This window comes from Vombatus ursinus, unplaced genomic scaffold (genome assembly GCF_900497805.2).
Source record: "Vombatus ursinus unplaced genomic scaffold, bare-nosed wombat genome assembly UNPS02014973.1, whole genome shotgun sequence".
Taxonomy (NCBI): domain Eukaryota; kingdom Metazoa; phylum Chordata; class Mammalia; order Diprotodontia; family Vombatidae; genus Vombatus; species Vombatus ursinus.
This window is the reverse complement of record NW_020954751.1, coordinates 7,758,584-7,784,285: the sequence shown is the minus strand read 5'-3', so window position 1 is coordinate 7,784,285 and position 25,702 is coordinate 7,758,584. Positions and strand designations below refer to the sequence as shown.

The window sequence follows — 25,702 nt, the reverse complement described above, 5'->3', positions numbered from 1 at the left end:
GTGTGTGTGTGTGTGTGTGTGTGTGTGTGTGTGTGTGTGTGTGTGTGAGAGAAGTAGATGCTGGATTTTACTGGTTATGTGTTTTCTAAAATATTTCCAGTCATTTGTTAGCATGTTGTTGTTGTTGTTGTTTTTTAACCCTGTGCCTAGTTTGTGCAGACAAGTAAAATATCCATTTTAAAAATATCTGAGCTCATAACATAAGAAAGAATAAAGCATGCCCTATTGTGTTATTTGAGAGGGAAAAAATGGATTTCTGATTATTCTGGAATGTTTTTGCTGTGTTTGACTTTAACTTGTCAAATGAACTAATTTTAGTATTTTAAAAATGCTAACAACTTAATCACTCCGTTTACTTGGTGTACACTTGATTCATTACTATGCCAGATCAGCATTCCTTAAATGGAACTGAAAAACTGTGGGGATCTACTAGTTAGCAGTGCCTCATGTTGTATGGATTAAAAGCTAGTGCTTTACTATCTGAAGGCAAATGAAGATGTAGCCTATAATTACCAACATCAAGTTCTGTTTTATTTCCACAGTATCTCATTAAAGTTAATGAAATCAAGACAAAAAAGGGTGTTGACCTACTCCAGAATCTTATAAAGTATTATCATGCACAATGCAAGTAAGTAGAATGCTCTCATCTTTTTGTAGTATTCTAATTGAACCCAAGTTTTTCTTGATTTTTGCCTTCAGTCTTCTTTGTGGTCATCACAGAGATATCTTTTTATTTTGCTTGGCCCTGTTGGAGAAAACTGGAGCCAATAAGTAGAACAGAGTCAGATCTGGGGTTCCTGTAAAGAACTTCCTGACCATTAGAGCTTGAAATCCTGTGATCCTATAAGGTATATTGGTTTTCTGAAAATTTCCTTATAACTCTGTTGCAGATTCTACCTACCATATTGGTCTGACTGTAAGTCTTACTTTTCCTCTTCTTTACTTTGACCTCCTCCTCCTCTGCAGCAATCAAAGCAGTAAGAACCTCCCCATTGGCCCCAGGCACACAGTAGGGCCCCCATGCTAGATGTCCCTGTTGCTGGTGTTACAAGGTTAAGGAAGCAGAGTCCTCCCTTGCTTATTCTCAGGGACGGTTTGCCTCTCTGACCGAAGTCTCTTTAGAGATCATAATCTTACCATCAGAGTCATTGACTTTCCTTACTTCTTTTTGTCTCCAATTTCTGGGGGCTGAGACATAGGGGTGAATTGGAGATTCTCTAGGAGGCCACTCCCCTGAAGAGTTTATTCTTTGACCCAGTGCTTGGACCCCCATTTGCCACTTGGAGATAGATGACATGGAGGGTAGAGCTCAGTGTCACAGAGTGAAAAGCAGACAGGAAGGGGTAGAGGATTCCATGGGAGAGTAGGATTAACAAAGAAGCTGATCCCTTAGGGGTATAGTGAGTGGGGTTAGGGAAAGGGCATGTGGGAATGACCCAACTGTGTTATTTTCCATAGTTGTGAAAGTACCAATATCCAATGTTTGTTTACTCTTCCAAATAACACCATTTTTCTGAGTTTTCTTTAACTTTGTGTGTGCATATATATATACACATTTCTGTATTACAGAAAATTATACATTTATTATTTTAAAATTAATTTAAAAATTAATCAAGCCTTGATTAAGCATCTGCTGTTTGCCAAGCACTGTACTAAACCCTGGAGATTCAGTGACAAAAATTGATCAGTCCCATTTTGCAAAAAGCTTACAGTAAATCAGGAGAGACAATGTATAAATACAGTAAATAAGGGTAGGCAGCATATACACAGATAAATAAAAGATAATTTGGGGAAGGGAGGCCCTAGGAGCTGTGAAGAGATCAGGAAAAGCTCCATGTAGAAAGATGCTCTTGAGGTAAACAAGATGTTCTTAGAGGTAGAGGTAAAGAGGAATGTTTATTCCAAGTATGACGGTGTTTTGGCAATTATGTTTCTATCTAATTGTTCTTTTTTCCTTCTAAAGATTTCTTATTTTAGAGCAAGGGTTATAGAATCCAGAGACTTGGTATCTAGGGTGACAATGGAAAAAGTACTAGCTTTGGAGCCAGAGAGCATGAGGTCAGATCCATTCTCTGTTGCTTACTAGCAGTGTAACTGTGGGCAAATCGCTTCTCCCCTCTGGGCTTCGGGTTCCCTTTATGTATGTAGAGTTGAACTAGAAAACCTCCAAGATCCCTCCAGATCCAAATCTGTGATCCTTGATCAAGTTGCCTAATCTTTCTCGGTGTCATCATCTGTAGGATCATTCCTTTGGCAAAGTTTTCATAAGAATAAATATCTTACCAATTCTTAGTAATCCTGCACTAAACAGAGATCATTTATGGAAGAAGGAAATTTACTAAAGACAGCATCACAGAGCTGGAAATATCTTGAAACACCATCTTGTTGTTCAGTCATTTCCAGTTGTGTCTGACTCTTGGTGGTGATCCCATTTGAGGTTTTCTTGGCAAAGATACTGGAGTGGTGTGCCATTTCCTTCTACAGCTCATTTTACAGATGAGAAAACTGAGGTAAACAGGGACTTAAGTGACTTGCCCAGGGTCACACAGCTGGGAAGTGTCTGAGGCCAGATGTGAACTCAGGAAGATGAGTCCAGCACTCTATCCATTACACCCCTGAAACACCATCAAATCCATCCCTATCATATCCCAACAAACCTAATGGGAAATTATAAGAGAAATAACCACTTATTAGTGTCGACTATCTCTAGAAAATGGCAATAGAACCTCTCAAATAACTTCTTTTGTTCATTAATAACCTTTATATCTAGTGTGGTATAGTGGGAAAAGTACAAGACTTAGAACTAAGAGATGTGTTTTCTAATTCCAGCTTCAGCACTTAGTAGCTGTGTGGACCTGGGCAGATCATTTTTTGAGCCTCAATTTCCTCATCTATAAAATGGGGATGATAATATTTGCACTATCTATCTCACAGAACTATTGTGAGAAAAGTATTTTGTAAACCTCAAAACACCACAGAAACATAGGCTATTATTATCCTATTCTGTATTATAATTGTATTGAAAGGTAGCTTGATAGTGCAAAGAGCCTTGGCTTTGGAATTAGAGGATCTAGGTTCTTATCCTGCCTTTATGATTTATTTCCTGTGTGATGCTGGGTTAAGTCACTTAACCTCTTGAATTTCATCATCTGTAAAATGAGGGAATTGGACTAGAAGGCCTTCAACACTTCCAGCTGTAAATTAATGATCCTTTGAAATAAATAAATTATCATTAATTCCATTTTCTTCTGTATTTGAGTGGCAATAAAAACAGAAGTGGTATAATGTTTTGGAAGACTGATGAATCAACTAGTAATTTTCTCTAATGAGAGTGGGTAGGTAATGATAGCACTTTAACTTTCTCTTCAAGAAAAACAATTGGTTAATCATATTAATGTTACTTTAAGGGAAAGAAGTTGCATCGCCTAGTATAGCAGCTCCCAAAGTATAGGCTGCAGATCCTGGGGTGGGGAAAGGGAGGGATGGCCCCAACATCCTTTCAGGGAGCCCATGAGGTAAAAATTATTTTTACAATAATACAACAAATTATTTGTTTTTAAAATACTCCTCCTAACTACATATTTGTATGAGGCTAGATTTCCTTCATATATTTAAAATATAAACAACATATCATTACAAATTGAATGCAGAAATAAATATGAAAATCCAACTGTCTTTTATTCAGTCAGATATTAAAGAGATTTGCAAAAATATGTGAAACTTCTCACTAAATTTTTTTGTTTTGGAAAATCTAGTTAATTTTTCATAAAATGCTATTTATATTAACACAGAATGGGTTTGTTTTTACTTTAACTTAAATATTTTTAAAATTTACTGGTTTTCTTTTTTTTTTTTTTTTTTGGTGAGGCAATTGGGGTTAAGTGACTTGCCCAGAGTCACACAGCTAGTGAGTGTTATGTCAGTTTTCATTTCTAATAAAGTAACTACCTGTAGATGTAATCAAGAGTATATTGATAAGGGGCAGTTAGGTGGCACAGTGGATAGAGCTCTGGCCTTAGAGTCAATAGGACCTGAGTTCAAATGTGGCTTTAGACATTTGACGTTTACTAGCTGTGTGACCCTGGGCAAGTCACTTACCCTGATTGCCTCACCCAGAAGGAGGGGGGGGAAGAATATATTGATAAATGTTTAACAGCTAGTTCTTAGAGGGGAAGGGATGTGTTCACAACACTCTTTTAGGCTTAATTTGAATTATTAACATTTTCTCCATCTCTTTGCTAAGTCTGGACAATCAACAAAATAATGAATAAATCCATGATTGCAGCATTTGCCAATTTCCAATGCTCACACTAGAAATTTTAAGAGTCGGCTTCTATTTGAGAACTGCTGGCATGGTGGATTGAAGATCAGCTTGTAGTTAGGAAGACCTGGATTCTAGTCCTATCCCAAATACACAGGAGTTCACAAGGGCGAGTCACTTAACATCTTAGTGCCTCTGGCACCAAAGTGGAGGTGCTGATTTGGTGGAAGAACTTCTGTGTTAATAAATGGATCCAGAGAAGTTAAAGAACTCATCTAAATCACCCTGCCAAAAATAGAACCCAACTATCCTGACTATGTAATGTGTGTGTGTTTACACATATGCATGCACATGTACATGCAAGTGTATATTTTTATAATGTTATTGATTGTATATTATCATATTATGTATTTATATTATATGTCAGATTCCCAGTTTAATAATCTATTCTACTATACCATGATTAGTAGTAGTACCAATCCAAGGGATTTTCAATCATATTAATTTACATAATTTCTATACTTCCATACTTTCTAGTCACCCTCTCCATTGTGGGCACCCTTACGTACATCAGAACTCATGCATACTCTCTTGTATTGTGTGATTTTCATCCTTGGCTTTTATCAGTCTTCCAAAGAGTTGCTGAGTAAAATTCAGTCATACCCAAAAGTAACCAACCAGCTGTGGTTATTTTTAATATATCATGCTTATCAGCTCAATACTCCATTTAAATAACACAAAAGAATATGCTAATAACATAATAAAATATTAATACTTATAGTATGTTAATGACACAAAATAACCTAGAAAGAATGTACTTCTCTTGAAAAAATTATGAGCATTTAACAGTTTTCTAAAGCAATCAAATATAGTTGATATAGCAGGAAAAAAATCGGTTACTAATTTACATCAGTAGAAGAAGCTTCTAACTGTTATCCAAAAGCCCCAGTTAACCTTTGCCCCAGTGCTTTCTGTTCTGGGAAATGGTTCTGAAGTGTTCTGAGATTTGGTATCTTGGACCTTTAAAGGTTTATTTTGGTTTTAATTTACAAATGGAATTTTTTTGAAGAAGACTTGCATTGGTTTCTGTTTTCTTAGAAACATATTTTATTGCATTCATATTCCTAGTAATAAAGGAGTTATTCAGTTCTCTGCACTGCAGCTTTCTGGCAATAGTCTCTTTTCAGTTTTCTTGGATTTGGAGGTTTTCTTCTGAGATCTGAATCCTTCAGGCCATCGAGTAGTTTGTTAGAGATGTGTAAAAGCATAGATTTATAGCCTACCACCCCCTTCGAAAAAAAAACACTAATGTTTTCTAAAAGGACAAAATTTAACAGAAAAAAAAATCAGAACCAAGGAAGGATAACTTATTAAAGTCAAAGTGAATCAAAGCATCATGGAATCCTTGTGCATTGGAAAGAACCAGTGAATACTTGTGGACTGCACCTCAAGAGTCTACCTCATCCAACCTGAACCTGAAGAGAAATTTCCTGACAAGCTGTTATCTATATAGTTTCCTCTTGAAGACTACAATGAGAGGAAATAATAATAATAACTCATGTTTATATGGTGTTTTAAGATTTGTAAAGCTCTTTACATTTTTCTCATTTGATCCTCATAATAATCCTATTATTATTATTGTTATTATTATTATTATTAGGTGTTAATTATTAGGTATTAGAATTCTCTATTTTACAAATAAAAAACTGACATTGGAAGGTTAAATTGCTTTCCCAGAGTCATTTGTCTAGAAGCACGTGAAGCAGTATTTGAACTCAGTTATAATTGTTAAGGCAATTTTTCCTTAAGCAAAGAGCTGAAATATGTCACTCCACCACTTTACCTCCTTAAGAGTGCAGGCATCCATGTGGGCTGTAGTCAGAAATGAGGGTCCTTGAGAGTGTGTCCTAAGAGGATCTGCTGAAGGAATTGGGGATGTTTAGCCTAGAAAAGGAAAGACATAGGGGAGGTCTGATAATTGTCTTCAAGTATTTGAGATGCTGCATGTGGATGAGGAATTCTTATTCTGCATGTCCCAAAGGGCAGAACTGGGAACAGCAGGTACAAATTACAAAGAGGTAAATTTAGGCTTGATATGAGAGAAGAGGGGATCTATTAATAATCAGAATTATCCCTAAGTTGAATTTGCAGCCTCTGGACTTAATGGGTTTCTCCTCATAAGAGGCTATTAGAATGACCACTTGTCATCCACATGCAGAAAAAAAATGTGTGTTTGGGTATGGGTTGAAATAGGTAGTCTTTACTTTCTCTTCTGACTCTGAGATTCTGTGAAAATCTAATAATTTAAAAAACAAACAACTTTAATGCTTTTGTGAAGAAATTTGTTTGCCACTATAGGGCTGAAATATATAAGAGAACAATGTCAACAAAAGTTATTTTACTCTGAAAGAAAAAAATTATACCTGCTTCCTCTTTAAATAGACAACTCTCATCTAACCCTCAAGTTCCAGGTTGATTGGTTTTTGTCGAGGCCTGCTAGTAGAATAACAGGACTTAACCCTCCACAGCAATTGGAGCATAGAACTCTCTTGTCCATAAACTTGTAGGAAAACCTTTTCGATTCTCCCAGGAATGTTCTGCTAGCCCCTGTAAATTGAAGCATAGAAATCCCACACCTTTCAAAAGGCATTGTGCAATATTTGAACAAAGGAAGGTAATTAGTTATTCTCTAGACCACCATTGTGGTTTTTAAATACCATGGGAATATAGGGCATATGACTGAAGATTGCCTGGAGTTTCAGAGGGCACATTTGGGAAGAAATGTCACTAAGTAACTTAGATTGCCTTGGAATCAATATCTAATTTAGTCAAAGCCACGAGCTTATAAATTAGATTTTCAAATTGAGGTAACAGCTGATTCATTGGAGGGCCATTGCTTGGGTTTTGTTAAATGTATATGTTTTTAATTTGGCAAATGATCTTCATGATACTCTCAGATAAAAGTGTCTCAAAAGTTTGATTTTCATCCTCATGAGCTTTTCCAAATACTAGCTAATTTGAAGCCAATTCAGGGGGTATATGGGAAGGGGGAGGGGCTTAAAAGGTTTTTTTTCTCTCCTATGGTTATAGAATTATGAGAACCAAATGTAATGCATTCCTTTCCCCATGGTTGTCATTAACTGTGAATTCAGCATAGCTTCGAAAAAAGACTTGATTTAATCACATATAGACTTAAAATAATTTCAGAATTGAAGATTCATTCAGAGATGAAGTGTCAATCATATTGAGACATTTAATCATTTGCATTTCGTTCAGAACAGACATAATCATGTTAGAAACTTAGAAGCTATGCCATCCTGTCTTTCACTTATATCAAAACAACATTGCCTGTTGATTTAGAAGTTGAGTATATCAGCCTGTTGATTTCCAGATTAAAATCTTATCATCCTGTGTCATTAAAATATTTTAAAATTCCTTCAAAATTCCTTTAAAGACTGAAGCCATCCCCATTGGCCCAACAGTCAGATAAATAAAGAAGGTCCTGACTTAATGTTGGTACATAGAACTCTCATTATATTGTAGATAAAGACTATGACTTTTGTTTCAACTCCTTGGGACGTGGCCGTGATAGTACTTTCATTGAAAAATATGTTCTTATATTTTGTTTGTTTCTCCTCTTTTTTTAATTTTTATTTTTTGGGAAAACTGTTCTGTGGGTAACCATGGCCAAAGAATTAAACACTTAGTAGCCCACATTTTGGTGGTAAGCTTCTCTGTACTTAGCTAGGTCGATCTTTTGATAACCGACTTGTTCCACTGGGAGTTTACTCAAAGCCTTGGTGCATTCTGCCAGAGCACATGCTGTCCTTACCTACCATTAGAGCACCCAAGGTTACTTCTGTGCCAAGACAAGTCAGAATAGAGTTTTTGAAAGACATAAATATCATTGTACGACATGGCATGGAGAGAAGGCTAGTAGCCCTGAGCTAAACCCCTTGGGATAGTATTTGTGTATTTGTAGCAGTTTTGTTTCTTGTACTTCTTTAAGTTCAGAACAACACATATTTCAACCAAAGTAGAGATCTAGATTTAATCCTGGCTGTAGCTCTTACTAGCAGGCAAGTCACTTGACCTCTGTGGACCTTGGTATCCTCCCCTGTGAAATGAGAGAGTTGGTTGAATGGGCCCAGAGGTCCCTTCCACTCATAACATCCTCTATTTCTATCCTTTTGTTATAGTGAGGCCAGAGTGACAGTGGTATGATGTCACCTGGGTTACTAGCTTCTTTTGTGTTTAGTATAATTACTGTTACATTATTGAGTAGTGTCTCTACTCCCCCATCTCTTAGACAAAAGGGATATTGGCCTTTTTTCCTCAAATTTTCTCCTGTCCACATCTCTTTAACATCCCCTTCCCCTTTCTTACCTGCTGTTTATAGAGTGCTTTAGATATACTCTACCTTTATCCTAATCCCCTGTTTGGTGAGACAGTGAGCATCGTAGACAGAGTGTTCGACTGGTAGTCAGGAAAATCTGAGTTCAAATCTTTATTCAAATACTTATTAGTTGTCTGGTCCTAGGCAAGTCATCTTAACTGTCCAAGCCTCTTTCTCTTCTGTAACAGTAGGTAAAGAAAGGGCTTTACAACCTACAAGCCTATTTAAGTGTCTGCTATTATTGCTATTATCTAACTGTTCTCATCTTTTTCCAGTAAGGTTCAGATAGAAACATTCCTGGAACAAGTCACTACCCTACTCCTTTCATAGCTGCTTTAGAAGAAGCAGCTATAAAGTTGATTAAAAATATTGGGATGTAACCTCATTCTCTTTAGGCTTATTTGAAAGTAGACTTGGTACAACTGTAGACATGACAACAAGGATGGCATGTATCTCATCATCATCATCTTATCATTATTATCATTATTATTATTACTATATTACTATTGTTATTGAGGTAAAATTGCCCTGTGTCAGAGACAAAATGAAAAACCCTTGCAAAAGTTATTACAGAGCAGAGTGTCTTATCAGAAAGCAAAATAATGGAATCTTAAATTATAGGCTTAGCTGACCCTGCCCTCATTCTTTTGATCTTTTAGTTTACATATTTATGCTTTCAATACTTTTCCCTAGGTATCATTCCCCTAAAGTAGCATCTATAATGAAATGTTTTCCAATGTGGATCATAAGTCAAAATCATCTCAATCAACAAGAATTCATCCATTTGCTATGCTAGGTGCTAGTGATAGACATACTAAAAATTATATAATCCTTGCCCACAAGGAGCTTATAATCTCTGAGAAGACAACATACCCCTACTCTAAGTATATACAGAATAAATAGATAATATAAATACAAAAAGTTTCAGGAGGGAGGGCACTAGCAGTTAGGGGTTTCAAGGAAGGGTTTCAAGTAGAAAGTAGTACTTGACCTAAGTCATGAAGGAAGTAAATTTTACATAAGGTGGAGATAAAGAGAGAGTGCATTCCAGTCTTTTTAAAAGACAATCAGAAAAGGTGATAATTTAAACTAGAGTCAATAGAGAGTCACTCAACATGTATTTCTTTTACTCTGCATTTACCTTTGACCTTCCTCTGAAACTATTAAAATGTTATGAAGCTTCATAGGGCATCTGATCCAATCTCCTCAGTTTATAAATGGGGAAACTGAGGCCCATAGAGATTAAGTGACTTGCTAAAGGTCAAATAGGTTTTGAACCTGGGTCCTCTGAATCCAGAAAAGGCCAAGATCACCCACTGCATCCTAAGCCATCACCAAGATTTGTCTTGACACTGACTTCATTGACTGCGGGAGAGAGTTTGAGGCTGTTGACTTTGCCCAGCTCTCCTTACTTAAATCCAATTCACTTGCAAGTCAATTCGAAAATGAAGGACAAACAACAGTAGTTTTTCTATGGTACTACGTAGTCTCACTAAACATTATTCTCGGTTTAGAAAGGAAAGGAAACTACATGCTATCAGCCATTACTCTAGGTTAGAAAGGAAAGGAAACTACATGGAATCAATACTGCCCCCAGATAGGACCGTGGAAGCTGTACTTCTGAATCAAATTCTTTTAGCTTGTTTTCGTGCAATTCTCTCTCTCTCTCTCTCTCTCCTGGTCTTAAAAAAGAGAGAATACAAGGGAAAAAATAGAAATATCTGAGAATTCATTGAGTTGGTCTGTAGGTAACAGAATGGTAATTGTACATTTCTCTGATCTAATTAGGTGGATTTATGGGTATAGTAGAAAACATGTTGGCCTGACTGTCAGGCTACCTGAGTTAAAATAGTACCTCTTCCCCTAATTTCCTGTGTAACCCTAAAACAAGGCACTTAACTTTACTGGGCCTCAATGTCTTCAGCTGTAAAATGTTTATAAATGTGTTTTCCAGTTTCCCAGTGGGATCATTTTGGTTGTTTTTATTTTTTTTAATATTGTTGATAAATCACAGGTGTTTTCCATTGTAGCTTTTTTCAGGATGGCTTGAAAACAGCTGATAAATTGAAACAGTACATTGAAAAACTGGCTGCAGATTTATATAATGTAAGTTATTTGTGAAGTAAATGGTTTTTAACATGCTTATGTGGATAAACACTACCAGTCAATTGGATTCAGTAGCAAAAAGACATATAAAATAAATGACAACAACTTACAGTTTAGCTACTTGTCAATATATACCTTGAGAAAATAGGCTTTTAGCGCAACTCAATTAGTGAGGCCATCAGTGGCCAGATAGGAGACATACCAGTTTTCTTGTGTGCCTAATAATGAGTTCTGAACTGATTTATATTCCTGATTTAGTTGCAATGCAGTCTTATTGCTCTCCTGTCAGCAGTATAAGCCATTTGACTGTCTTTGAAGAAAAACAAAAAAGATTAATTGAATTTTAGGCGTAGTGCCCTTGATGTTGAAGGCATAAATAAATGGCTATGAATGCTTATGGTTGAACAATGCACTCCCCATTATTTCTAATAATGACACCTTCCATTTGCATATGCTTCTTAAAACTTAATCTGAAGCATGTCTGTCTGAAAGGCTATATATAATACTGCTCTTATCCATCATTCATTAATATAGTGTAGAATAGTAGGTAATAAAATATGCTTTTTAAAAAGTTACAGAGGAGCTGTACTACAAGAATTCAAGTAACTTTTCTGTTTAGTTGAGTAATGAGGTTTCCATTAAAAAATTTTTAGTACCAGAAAACAAATTATCAGTGTTATTTTCCTATTTGTGACTAAAATGACACTTAGAGTCTAATTGGTGGCCCAAATTAGTTCTTTAGGAAAAAAGTGTATCACATTATCCACTTAAGGTTACTTTAAAACATACTCTTTGGCACATTCTTAAGTCTTGGGCTTGCCTTTGCCGTTTTGAAAAGTAGATTGTATTACAGATTTTGATAAGGGAATTAGTGCTGCCCAATATACATGTTTAATGAGTGGTATACTGGGTTGAATTAAATTGGGCCTGTGAAATGTAGAGGTAAATAATGAAAGCAATTTCTTCTTTTGCAGATAAAGCAGACTCAGGATGAAGAAAAGAAACAGCTTACTGCACTCCGAGACTTGATAAAATCCTCTCTCCAACTCGATCAGAAAGAAGTAGGTGACATATGTATTCATGACTTGAGCTAATGGTGTATAAGTGAGAGGACTGGAGAGGTACACTTTCTCAGATCTCATTTTGGTCATGGTAGAAATGGATAGCCACACACAAACTCAGAGCCAGGTTTTGTTTATCTCCAAAATCTGTTTTTGAGAAAACAGCAATGGCCACATCACCATGAGAATTAGCAATATAGCCAAAAACCCTTGGAATATTACAACAGTCTTCATTGTTAATACCCCTCTTTTTAGCTCTTCCCACGCCCTACTTTGTCCTCCCTCTTAAACAGCTTCAAACTGGGACAGTGTAGTTTATGCAACAGTCAGAGATGTTGGATGTTGGTCACCTATGCCTTCCAAGTACAAGGCATTGTGCCCATTTGTTGCCTGGAAACAACCCCCTGGGGAAACATAGTGTTTCTTTTTCCTACTTCAGTTAATTGTAAGTACAGAAAGTTTTGAATTTTGTAGAGGGCCAGGACATAAACATTGTTGAGCACACTCTTGGTTTTTAACCACTTAATAAGAAAACTTAAAGTTGGCATAAATATCCTAAAGGTTCTTTAGGACAAAAATATCTTGGAGACCCTCATTATTCTATTCATGGGACTCAATCATTTTGAATGAACTATAAGACAAGCTTTTTTGGCTTTTGGTTTTTGGCTGCACCCAGAGTAGGGTATGTACATTGAAGTCTTCCAGCCCAGTTATCTTCTGCTTAGTTCCCTTTGTGGTCAGGGTCATGCCTGTGCAAGATGGCTGCTCAGGGCTGATAGAGGAGATGGACACAACGCAGAACTGCATTTTAAGTTACACGATGTAATTGGTCAAAGAGTTAGTTTTTAATAAGATCAAATGCTAACAGTCAATGAAGTGCAATGAAGAATATCTCAGTTTTCCTACCTATGAATCGCAACACTACATGTACTCTGTGGCATCTTTCCTTTGTTTATCACAGTGAAAGGCAAAAGAGGCAGAGAATGGATATCTGAGAATGTCAAAAGGGGAATTTCTGTTTAGGTATATACTGGACTAGATGACCTCGAAGGCACTTTCTAACTCAGATTCCTCTGTACGTCTTAGTCTGTTAGAACTAGGATTCCCAATACATGTTTATGCCCAATCCCAATGATGATTTAGTCTATTCTGTGCCTTCTTATAAGGAACATGGGAAAGTTGCAGGAACTTAAATAGATGACAAATATCTTCCTCTTCACTGAGAACTGGGAATATATATTTAATGATGCAAAGAGCACAGATTTTGCTCCAAAATTTCTGAGCTACTGTCTTATTACAGAAGCATGATAAAAAATGAATATGTCCTATCACCAACTTAGTTTACCTTCAGTGTTTCACAGAACAATTAATTACGCTTAGAAGTTAGAAATGTGAGGCAGCTAGACCCTTGGTATAGACAACAAAACTAGGTTGTCTAATCATCTTATGTGCTCACATGACAAAAGGATTCTTTCATTTACACAAGTGTTTCCATAAGGAATATTTTGCTTGATACATTTAAGCCCTTATTTGTAGTGGAAAAGAGTCTTGAACTAAGAGTCATAGGATTGTGGGAATTGGGCCCTCTTCTCCTTTACTATTTCGCTTGGTGATATCACCAGCTTCTATGAATTCAATGATGTCTATGCTGATGATTCTCAATTCTACTTATCCAGCCCTAAGCTCTCTTCTGACATTCATTCTTTCATCTCCAACTTTGTATTGAACATCTCCAACTGGAAGTCCCATGGACATCTTAAAGTCAACATGTCTAGAACTTTATCTTTCCCCAAGCCCTTTCTTCTTCCAAGCTTCCTGTTGTTGTTGAAGGTATTATCATTCTCCTGGTTACACAGGTTTGCATCCTTGACTCCTTCTTTTCCACTCTACATATCCAATCTGTTACCCAGTCATGTTGCTTTTGCCTGAACTATTAAAGTAGTCTGCTAGTAGATCTCCTCACCACCAGTCTTTTACCAGTCTACTCTGTCCTCCACTCAGCTGCCAAAATGATCTTCTTAAAGCATGTCTGACCACATCATCCACCTACCCCATCCCCTGCTCAGCAAATTCCACTGGTTCCTTGTTGCATCGAGAATCAAATGTAAAGCCTCTGTTTGGTGTTGAAATGCTTTTATACGATGTATCAATCCCTCTATCTTTCAGTTTTATTACACCTTACTCTTCCCCTACTTAATCTGTAACCCAGTGACACTGGCCTCCTTCCTATTCCTCATACAAGACTCTCAGTCTCCTGACTGAGCATTTTGTCTGGCTGTTCCCCATGCCAGGAATGTTCTCCTTCCTCATCACCACCTTCTGGCTTCCTTGGCTTCCAGTCACAGCTAAAATCTCACCTTCTATAAGAAACCTTTCCTTAATGCTAGTGCCTTCCCTCTCTTGATTATTTCCTATTTATCTAGTGTATTTTTCTGGTACATAGCTTTTGTGTTGTCTTTTCCATGAGACTGTGTGCTTCCTGAGAGCACAGACTGACTTTTGCTTTTCTTTTTATGCCCAGAACTTTACACAGTATCTGGAATATAGTAGGTACTTAATAAATGATTGATGAGTGATAGATTTGAAACTAGAAGAGACTTTAGAGTTCATTTCACAAACTAGGAAACTGAGGCCCAAGAGAGTTCAGTGACTTGCCCATAAACTACCAAGATCTCCTGACTCCAGATCCTAAGACAACTAGTAGCCCAATGGATAAGGCCCTGAACTTGGAGTCAGAAAGTCCTAAGTTCAAATCCTTCTTCAGGCTCTTATTACTTTTGTGACCCTGGGCAAGTTACTTAACCTCCCTTGTTCTCAGTTTCTTCCCTGTAAAATGAGGATAATGATGCTACTTACATAGTTGTTGTGAGGATCAAAGGAGATAACTTACATAAAGCACTTTGAAAACCCTAAAACACTATATAAATATTAGCTGCTGCTATTGTTGTTGTTGTTGTTGTTGTTGTTGTTACTATTATTATTCCCATTGAACCATGCTGCAGAAGACCTAGATTTGAGTCTCAGCTCCAATATTTACTGATTTATGATCTTGACAATGTTAATTAACCTCCCCATCCTCATTTTCCTTATTTCAAAGGCAAGAATAATAGTTTCTCTGCTACCTACCTCTGCTGTAAAGAAAACACTTTGAAACCTTAAATTCCTATAGACAAAGGAGCTATTATAGTTATGATTATTTATAAAAGTAAGAGAGTCGAAGTTGACCTGTGGAGATTGACATAAAATGCTAGCTATTTTTAATAACAAATACCATTAGTTTAATAATTTAAAAAAGGCTTATTGAATGTCTTTCACATGTATAGCACTATGTTAGACATTATGGGGATACAGTACTCAAACAAGCCCATAATCTGTGACTCAGGATCCCTTCTCCTCTCAAAGAACTCTGGGTTCACAAGGATGGGTTATAATCCTAGGGGTCTGAACTATGAGGATTAAGAGTTCTTTAGTTCATTGTCCTGCAAAGACTTGCTCCAGAAAAATTTCTGTGTATACTCAAGGTAGAGTTCATGTCTAGGTTTCCTCAGGTATAAGGAAAGAGGTCCCCACCTCTTATATAAGCATTCAAAATGAATATTAGTTAGATATGGGACAGCATTAATTCCCCTTTGCACACACACAAAAAAGTAAAACACAAAAATACTCCAGTGCCCATGAATAGATACAGAAAATCTATAAAGCACTCAAAATGCCCATCAGCTCAACCCCAAGAGAATTTGGAGCTGCATGGGGGCAATAAACTGACATTCCCATAAAATCTCTCCACGGGGTCGTACACATTCCCTTCAAAACCATTTGGTTTAGATTTCCCTTGAATGTACACATACTTTAGGGCTGCTAAACACACGTTCCCCTTTCCATCAAACCTGCTCTGTCTGAAAAGCTTTGGTGTTCAGCTATCTGAATTGACTTTGCTCTCCAAATAGAATGCAGTGCAGGAACTTTGTTGCCTTTCTCTTTCTCCATGAGGCATTCTGCATTCTGGAAGGTCTGGTGCCTGAAATCTCAAAACTTAAAGGTGGGATTCTCCTCTCAGGTCAAGGGGGAATGCATATGTCTGATTCTGCCATGTTCTTCTACTACAAGTTGTGCTTGGGTTGAAGGCTGGAGGGAAGGAAGAAATCCCCTTTTCCAACCTCCAGATATATTCTGAAAGAAAGTTCAAGGAGAAAAGGCAGTCCTTAAGAGAGTGAGAGATGAATCAGCTTACTTTTATGGGTGGTGGGTAGAGGCAGCTGATTCTCAGCGAGCTATTAGTAGGCAGCACAAGTTTTATGAAATATGGCCAGTCTGTATGCAAAAGCAGGAATGGGGGCAGCTAGGTGGCGCAGTGGATAGAGCACCAGCCCTGGATTCAGGAGGACCTGAGTTCAAATCCAGCCTCAAACACATAATACTTGCTAGCAGCGTGACCCTGGGCAGGACACTTAACCCCATTGTCTAGCAAAAAAAAAAAAAAGAAAAGCAGGAATGGTCACATTCCATGAGTAGATCTCCCTGTGCTTGGCTTCGAATAATGAATCACACCCTTTAATTTATACATTTGTTGGGGAAACTCCTCAGATTGATTAATGATTCCCTGATCATCTCCACTTATACTGCTATAGATCTGTGATCTCACTGATATGAGTTTTCTCTTCAACTATGCAAATTATAATCCATCTCTCCTTAATTCTTTTCAGTTCTTGTCCTTGTCCTCCTATGCTTGGCAGGGAGTCTGCCTGACTCACTGATGCCATACCTTGATTTCTCTTGACATTGAGAGGATGCTAGTGGAACATATGGGCTGTCTGAGTTGACCAGCCCATCTTTTTTGCTCATCCACTTTTTTGATGACATCCTTTCTATCCCTTCTCAATAATTCTTTGTTTTTGATATGTTGCACCTTGATCACATGCATCATACAGCTCTCCATTGTCCTTTAGGTGATCATCCATTTCTGTTCTTCAGCATTTTCAGTGTTTTGTGCCTGGTAGCCATACAATAATACTGGTATTTGAAAGATCAGCCTTTATTTCAGGGAAGAGTCTGAGGACATTAAAGGAACTTTGCAATTTCCCAAAGGCAATCTAGCCTGCTTTCTTCCTCCTGTTCAGTTCTAGACAGTGTCTGTCTTTGGTAACTATTTATGGATGAGCTCTACAGATTTTCAATAAAATATATTAGTGTCTGGATCCTAAGCACTCTTCTTCCATGTGGTTTTTCCTAGGTGGATAGTTGGACCACTTGGTTTTTCCTATATGGATAGTTAGAATGATTATGGATTTTATTTAGGAGATTTTATGAAGTATGGGTTTTGTAATGGAAGCAACACAATGTCATCCACAAACAGTAGCATCTGGAAGACACCCCTGTCTCTACCAGGTGTTTTTAACTTTTTTTGTGTCATGAACTCATTTAGCAGTCTAGTGAAGCCTATGGACACCTTCTAAGAATAATATTTTTAATGCATAAAATAAAAGAGGATTATGAACCAATTATTTGAAAAACAGTTATCAAAAAAAATTTTTTTAAGTTCTTAGACCAAAAATTGTTTTTATGTGTAATTGAGTGAAAATAAATAAATAATTTAAAGGGAAAATGTTCTTAGACCCCCCTCCCCAGGTTAAAAATCTCTGATCTATACAAAATTTTTGAGTTAAAAGGAAATTTTAAAAAAAAATGCCCAGCCCCTGTCCTGAGGAACTTTAAAATCTTATTTGGGAGGCAAGACTTGTACACAGGAAACAGTCAAAGCACCATACAAGAGAATATCTAATCAAGGCAAAATTATGTGGTTCAGATTACAAGTGCTAGCAAAATAAAGGAAGGGAGATCAGTGTGGTTTGGCACATTTTCAGAAGAATTCATGAAAGGAAGCAAGGCTTGAGCTACATCTTGAAGGATAGTTGGGATTTGGAAGGGCAGAGAAGAAAAAGGGAGACTATGAATGAGAAATGAGGAAACATAAATTACTGAGAATGGCTCATGTGGAAGACAACCTTACTTGTCATAAATTCAAGTATACATGTCTTGTGGTTGGTTGGGAAGGGGCCTTAGTGTTGTCCCACAGAGTCCTTCAAGGCCCAAACTATATATCCTTATATAGAGAAGAGACAGAAACACAGAGTCATGGGTTCAAGCCCTGGCTCTTCTTCTCACTAGCCTTACAATCTGGAGGCAAATCATGGTGTCTTTCTAAGCTTCAGTTTCCACATTTGTAAAATGAGGGAGTTGGACTAAATGAGTGTCCCTATGATTCAATAACGTTTTTTCATCTTATCTTAGAAGAGAGTGCAAAGGACAGTGTTGAATACTCTACTTATCTTCAAATATCAGATCTGAAAGATCTTAAAGAGAAGATGGCAACCTACTATATTCCATCCTACGAAGCATAGCACCTTTCTGGAGCTCAGTTTCTTCCTTAAATATTAGATTTTTCAGGTCCCTTCCAACATTAAGAAATAATTTTATGAAAATTTATATATATAATATGTGTGTGTATATATATATATACACACACACAATATAATTGTATTATATGCTGTATTATTATATATTATACATAATAATATATTGTAAACTATAAACTCTGTTTTTATGTATTATGTAATATATAGATAGTTTTTATATATATAAATATATAGTACCTGCCGATTCTCTAGAAACTAGAATGACTGCTAGTAGCTTTCATAAAGAGACTTTGGAAAGGGATTAAAACTAAAACCTTAATAAAGAACATACATAATTAGATACTTTGCTGACTTTTAAATGGTAGCAGACCTTTGTCTGTAACTGTAGCAAAACACCTCTAGAGCAGGGATCAGCAAACTATGACCCTTTGGCTCATCACCTGTTTTTGTACTACCCATTGCTAAGGATGGTCTTTACGTGGGGCGGGGGAGGGGGAATTGGGATGGCGCTCACAATCAGGGTTATGTGACTTGCCCAGGGTCACACAGCTAGTAAATGTCTGAGTATGGATTTGAACTCAGGTCCTCCTGACTCCAGGGCCAGTGCCACCTAGCTGCCTCTGGTTATTACATTTTAAAATAAAGTTTTATGCTATTTTAGAACATAAAAACCATTCTCAGCTTGCAGAATTTATAAAAACAGGTTATAGTTTGCCAACCCTTGCTTCTAGAGTGTTGAATGTGGAAGTAACCTGTGTATTGCAAATGACTTACAAATGTACATGTGCCTTATTTTACACAACAGCTTCCTGAGAAGTTGTGTAAATAACATTTTATAGATGGAATTATGTTTCACATTTACACTACTTGAATTGATCCCTGCTTGAATTCTGTATATCCCTAGTCACTAAAAATACTCAGAAAGAAAAGGCCTCAGTGAGAAATCAGAATAGTTAGAAATTGGAATCCCAGATTTTTTTCAGCCAAACTTTACGTGCTGAAACATTCAAACAAATTTTGATCATCTTTTGGCAGATGGTCTGCTCAATTAATAATCTCAGGCATTAGTAATAAACTAAAACTTTAAAAAGAAGAAAAAAACCTAATTAGTACATAACTATTTTAAGAGTTTGAAAATGCTATTTTGAATAATCGTGTTCCAAGTCAAACTTAGTATCCAATAATTCATCCCACAAACTGAATATACTCCCTCCTCAGATCGGTCTTTTAAAATCTATGTCTTCCTTCAGGTCTCAACTCAGGTGCCAAGATGACAGAACTCTCTTCTCTCAATTTTCCGTTTAGTTGCTGGCACTATGTCCCAACTAGAACAATCTTATATTAGTTTTCATCCACATACATGTACCCAACAGACCCTGAGTTCCTTGAGGGCAAATACTATTTTTTTTTGCCATTGTTCCAACAGATCTCCAATATTCATTGGCTCCCACATTAAAAATGGAAGTTAGTGCTTTTGCACATATTGAGTGCCTAATAAAGTTTTTGAATTGATTAGCTGTTAATTGCTAGCAGTGAGTATAGTATGAGAATTCGCTGGTTCATTCATTCATTCAACATTTATGAAATACCTACTTTGTATACGCGCTACCCTAGGAACCAGGAAAGGTACTTAGATAAATAGGAGATGGCCCCTTTTATCAAAGGGGTTACAGTCTAGTTGGAATAAGGTGACATGCACAGATAAATAAAACACAAATTAGGGTACAGGTGTTGAATAAGAGGAATACTTGGAATGCACAACCACTCTCTAATGAGAGGAATCAACAACTGGGGGAATCAGGAAGGATTTCATGAAAAAGGCAGACTTAAGTTTACAGAATGGCCCTTTACAGCACTGCCATCATACCATAAGTTAGAAATTCTTAACTCTACTATAAAGTTCTGTACTTTAAAAAAATAGAGTTCAGCAGAGGGAGGTGAGAAACACTTATTCTCCATTAAACCTATTAATTTGTAATCATGTGCAATTTTTAAGACCGGAGATCATAGATGTAATAATTGATCTATTTATTAAATTTTCCAACTGAGAAAGTAATGCTAATGGTTAGCCAGCGTTGCTAATATAAGAAAGGAAATGGAAACCAAGATTAATGCTCCAGTTATCTTCTGTAGTGAATGGCACTTTGTAGACACCATGCCATGCATCCTTGGCTGATGTTGCAAAGATGACTGAATGTTTCTGAGGTCTTACCTGGAGGTGAACATTTCCTTTAGCCCAGGCTTTCTTATTGAAGGACAGTTTTTAAAATTTGCATTTCTCTTTACTGAAAGTCTTTTTTTTTTTCTTAGCAAAAGGATTGAGAATGACTTTTCACAATCCTTTAAATAAAAAAAAAAAATTGAGAGCTAAGAATTCTCTAAGAACCTGAAAACAAAAACAATACACCGTCATTTAAAAGTATCAGATCACTGAATAGGTTGAATGGCCCTCATTTTTCAAAATGCATAAATTGGTGTTGCTTTTCTAGGCTATAAAGCTCATTAGTAGTTAATTTAGGACAGTTCATGCAGGGGGCTTTGGATTTATTGCTTCCATCCTGCCCAGAATTAACTGACAGGTTCCAGAAAACAAAGTCTATATTTTAGTCACTTCTTTCTCTTTGGGAAAATGGTAAGAAGTATATTTAAAATGAGTGCTTCTGTTAGTTGATGATACAAAGAACATGATTGGTTCTAAGGGTCTGATATTCAGAAATCAACATTTTATTTAGAGCATTAACATTCTAAAGGCATGAAAGATCTGTGTTGAAGATGAATAAGTAGGGTATTATGGTTTATAGTCTATCATAGAACTTTGGACTTGGAAGGGACTTCGAAGGTCATTTTGTCTGTATTTTGAAGCATAAGTCCCTTCTATAACATCCCAACAAGTACTCATTTGGACTTTCCTTGAAAATCTCCACTTGACAGGTACTGGGGAGCTCTCTATCACAATATAAAACCCATTCCATTTGTGAACAACTCTGATTAATTATTAGGAAATTGTTTCCTTAAACTGAGCTGAGCTCTACCTTCTAATGCCTCCATTCCATGGGTCTTGGAGTTGTGCTTTTACTACCAAGTAGAACCAGTTTGATCCAACATTGAAGTTTTGGGAAGGAAATGAGGGCATATATTTATAACACATAGGATTCTGTTCAGGGTGTGGAGAAAAGGGAGTAGCACACAGATGTTATAGATATACAATTTTAAACTATTCAGATGCAGGGAATATGTTGAGGGGGTGTTATTAGTGAAAAGAGAAAATAGTTTTCTGAAAAAAGCAATCCTTTTTAAGAGGTACTAATAACTAAGGAGTATTTAGAAATGTATTTACTTGCTTTGGGTGGGATGAAATTAGCAAAGGTATATAGTTCTACATTCAAACATATGTATATGTATATACATATATACATATATGTGTGTATTCAAATAGAATTCATATGAATTTTTTAGATTTAAAATATATTGCTAGTTTTCTTTGTCATTGTACCTTCTTTAATGCTACTGCCTAATTCTTAAATATCCACATTTTTTTTAACAGAATATTTGTATAAGTTTCAGCTTCTGTAAATATGAATCTGCGTCTCTTATAGACTATCAGGGCTGGAAAAAACTTGGAGATCCTTTAGTCCAATTGTCACTTAGTCTTACTAAGAGTGATCCCAGCTGATGAGGATCTTTCTTACAGAAATTCCTGACTCCCTGATTCCTTTTACCTGTTTCAGCCCTCTTACATCTCTTACTGAGAAAAACTTTTACTGAGAAAAACTGAGAAAAACCCAAACTATAAAAACTCTATAAAAACTAGAGGGCAATAACTCTGATTACAACAGCCAGTTCAGTTCCTTGTTTCTTTATGGGCTTCTTGAATTCCCCATGTTACTAAAACTGTTCAACTGGAGAGAATCTGGAGAGAAGCAGGGACATGTTTTCTGCATAGAAAATTCTTCTATAGAAATTATTCAAGCTAACTGTTCTTAAACACCTTATATTCACTTTTTCACTCAGAGGATGCCATCAGCTGTCATCCACGTTGGCAGAGTAGAGTAGTAATATGATTGATTCCCAATATTAAATACAGAAATAATTTCTGTTTTATTCTGAAGCATAGTTGCATACACAGAGAGAGACATTTCATATTCTTAAATGTTTTTTGTTTTGGCCACAATTAAGGTTCCTTTGTATTGTTAGAGAATGGATCTAGAGGTAGGAAGCCATCTGGGCATTAAATAGATGTCTAGCTTGCATGCTACGGGTACCAGTGGTTAATTAGTGATTGATTTTATTTCCTACATCATCTACCTCCACCTTTCTGACGTTAAGAGGAGATATCTTATGTTTGTTTTTAAAAAGCAAAACAAGAAACTGGTGCAAAGAAGCCTTTTCCTGGTTTTATTTTTAGCTGTCACTGAATTTGCTTAGAAATCTTTAATCTGTGCTTCTGTTTCTTTTGGGGGGCCTGGGGTTTTTTCTTGGGGGGAAGTTCATATTTCCTCCATAGAAGTTCATGAACCACTCTAGTAAGACTGAAATATTTTCAGAATGTTTCCTAGGTAAGCTTTTTTTTTTTTTAATTCTAATTTGGTTCAAATTGGGGAATGGGTGTTGGGGAATAGTCCTCCAAATCTATTGAATGCTGGTTTTTTAGTCCATAGGGGGGGAAATGTGGCATTTCTAAGGAATAAGAAAATAAAATTTGTTGTGACTGATGTTTTTGTTTCTGTTTATTATAAAGGTGTTTTCAATATGCATTAATAAGAGGGTACTACATACAATCATTGGGGAATTTTTTAAAAATTTAATTCTCTTTTCAAATTCTTTGCTTTTTCTTTCCTCTGTTGCTTCTGCCTTTCCCGATCGAAGTCTAGGAGAGTAAGTCAATACTTTTTGTGAGCCTTTATTTTTCTATTGATATTTTTTGTCGTCAAATCTCTGTTATTTTATGAAAGATTTTTATTCTGTTTCTTGTATTTATCCTAAGGTTATTTGTATTAATTCAATGGGGGGGGGATGCTGTTATAACATCAATCCAGATGTCGATGTAAAATTACACTTATTTATAGATGTGTAAATTATGGAATTCTTACAGTCATTGAATCATAGCATGTTCAAGCTGAAAGGGAACTTAGGTATCAGCTATTCCAACTCTTTTATGAGGAATGTTAGGTTAAGAAAGGTCTGTAAAACCAGGCCTGGAGCCTAATTTCCTCACTCTCTATCCATATCTATCCTCATTCTACTGTATCACAACTGCCCATGTGTTTGGATTTATCCCTTTTATCTATTTAGTTTTTCGTTCCTTCAACATTCAACAAACATTTATTTTTATTTATTTATTTATTTATTTATTTATTTATTTATTTATTTATTGGCTAGGCAGTGGGGTTAAGTGACTTGCCTAGGGTCACACAGCTAGTGAATGTTATGTGTCTGAGGTCAGATTTGAACTCAGGTCCTCCTGAATCCAGAGCTGGTGCTCTATCCACTGCACCACCTAGCTGCCCCTAAACAAACATGTATTACTTAAATATTGCCTACTGTGTTCAGAGCATTGTACTAGGCACTGAGGGAACTGTCAAGTTCAAATAAGACACAATTCTTGGCCTTCTTCATGCTCACAGAATGGTAGTAGACTTCTCACAGAATCATTTAATAAACTTAACCACAGAATGTTGGAATGTTAGAATTTGGAAAGACCTTAGAAATCATCTAGTCTAATTCCCTTTATTTCCTAGTCAAGGAAACAAAAACCTCCAGATGGGAATTAATTTGCACAAGGTCACACAAGTAATAAGTAACAAGCATAATAAGGACTAGAATCCACATCTTCTGACTCCAAGCCCAGAGCTCTACTCTATCCTTTGAAATAATACTCCTTTGCCATTACATTCAAACCTATTGCCAGCTTTCAACTAGAAAGCACTGTCAAGAGGCCATCAGAATTGGTCTTTCCCCTTTTATTGTGGACTGTCTTATATTTTTATTTTTTTTGTTTTTAAAGGCTTTTTAAAAAGAGAATAATTTCTAAATATCTCTTATAGCATCATTAGTTATGAAACATGATTTTATGGTAAAGATTGTGAACACTTGACTCGATTTACTTTTACTTTGAGTCACTTTCACTAGATGTAGTTTTTGCAATGGGGTATTGTTTTACAGAGGAGAAGCAAAATTTTCTAAATCCTAAAAACATTTTTAGGGTTAGGGTCATAACATTTTTAATGGCCCATAGAAGTTTCACCAGCCCCTTTTCCATTCACCACTTACACAGAGATAGTGTTTGCAGTGCCAAACAAGCTTGAATACTCTAAAATATAGAATTACTGCCATATATTTTCATTTTAATTTATAGTGAAATTGAACTTGTCTGAGATAGAGTGGGGAAAGCTCCATATTGAAAATCAGGAGACCTGGTCTCATGTCAATCAGTCAGTCAACAAGCAAGGACCTTTTGCTTGCCAGACATGGTGCTAAGGGCTGAGGATACAAAGAAAGGCAAGATAGTTCTTGCTTTCAAGGAGCTCCCAGTCTAAAGGAGGATGACAACACGTAGACAACTGTGTACGAACAGGATACATGCAGAATATTTTGCAGATAATTCAGAGAGATCTGCCCCTCATAATTGCTTTCCTTTATAGAACACTTTGTAGTTAACAGATTGCTTTCCTTATAACAACTCTGTGAGATGAGTAGGGTGAGTGTTATTGATATTGAACATTGATGATTCTTTTTAGATGAAAACTCAAGGTTACAGAAGTTCAGGGTCTTACCCAAGGCCACGTGACAGGTGGCAGAACCACTTCTTGAACCCAGGCCTTGTTACACCTAGCCATTAATCTTTCCACAAAATCACAATGCCCTAAACCTGAGTCAGGCAAATCCCCCTCTCTGGTTCTCAGCTTTATTACCTGGAAAATGAGTAGGTTTGACCGGATGCTACAATTTCTATAGTCTCTTCCAGGTCTAACAGTCAATGTGTCAATGTTCAACATGGAGCCAATGGGTATATAATGGCTTGACATGAGGGTTGTGAAAGCATTATGAGTTGTTTGTAATTTTTCTTTTTCATGGTTTCCTCTTGCATAGGATTCCCAGAGCAGGCAAGGAGGGTACAGTATGCATCAACTTCAGGGCAATAAGGAATATGGGAGTGAGAAGAAGGGTTATCTTCTAAAGAAGAGTGATGGGTATGTATGAACAGTCATTGTGTATTTGTGTGTGTATATTACAAGGCTTTTCAAGTTTCACTTTGATATATCAATGGATCTGTGATCTCACCAACGTGGTATAAATCAGAACCCATCCATACTTTTTCATCCTGTATGATTTTTTTGCCCATGTCCCCTTATAAATTTTTCATAAGGCATCCTCCTTCCATTTTGGTTTCTACATATTCTTACACAGACATACACACACACACACACACACACACACACACACGGTTTTAAGCTTGTTAAAGTAG

The 25,702-nt window shown here is 36.5% G+C and overlaps 1 protein-coding gene across 3 annotated transcripts in view; it reads left to right on the top strand.

Annotated features, from left to right (window-relative positions):
- Positions 1-25,702, top strand: part of ASAP1 (ArfGAP with SH3 domain, ankyrin repeat and PH domain 1) — a 482,413-nt gene that overhangs the window by 342,610 nt on the left and 114,101 nt on the right. For all 3 annotated transcript variants that reach the window (XM_027845500.1, XM_027845502.1, XM_027845501.1), the window contains 4 exons: positions 543-628; positions 10,688-10,763; positions 11,738-11,824; positions 25,327-25,427. In XM_027845500.1, coding sequence (XP_027701301.1) covers positions 543-628; positions 10,688-10,763; positions 11,738-11,824; positions 25,327-25,427 — 350 coding nt within the window. The remainder of the gene's footprint in view (positions 1-542; positions 629-10,687; positions 10,764-11,737; positions 11,825-25,326; positions 25,428-25,702) is intronic.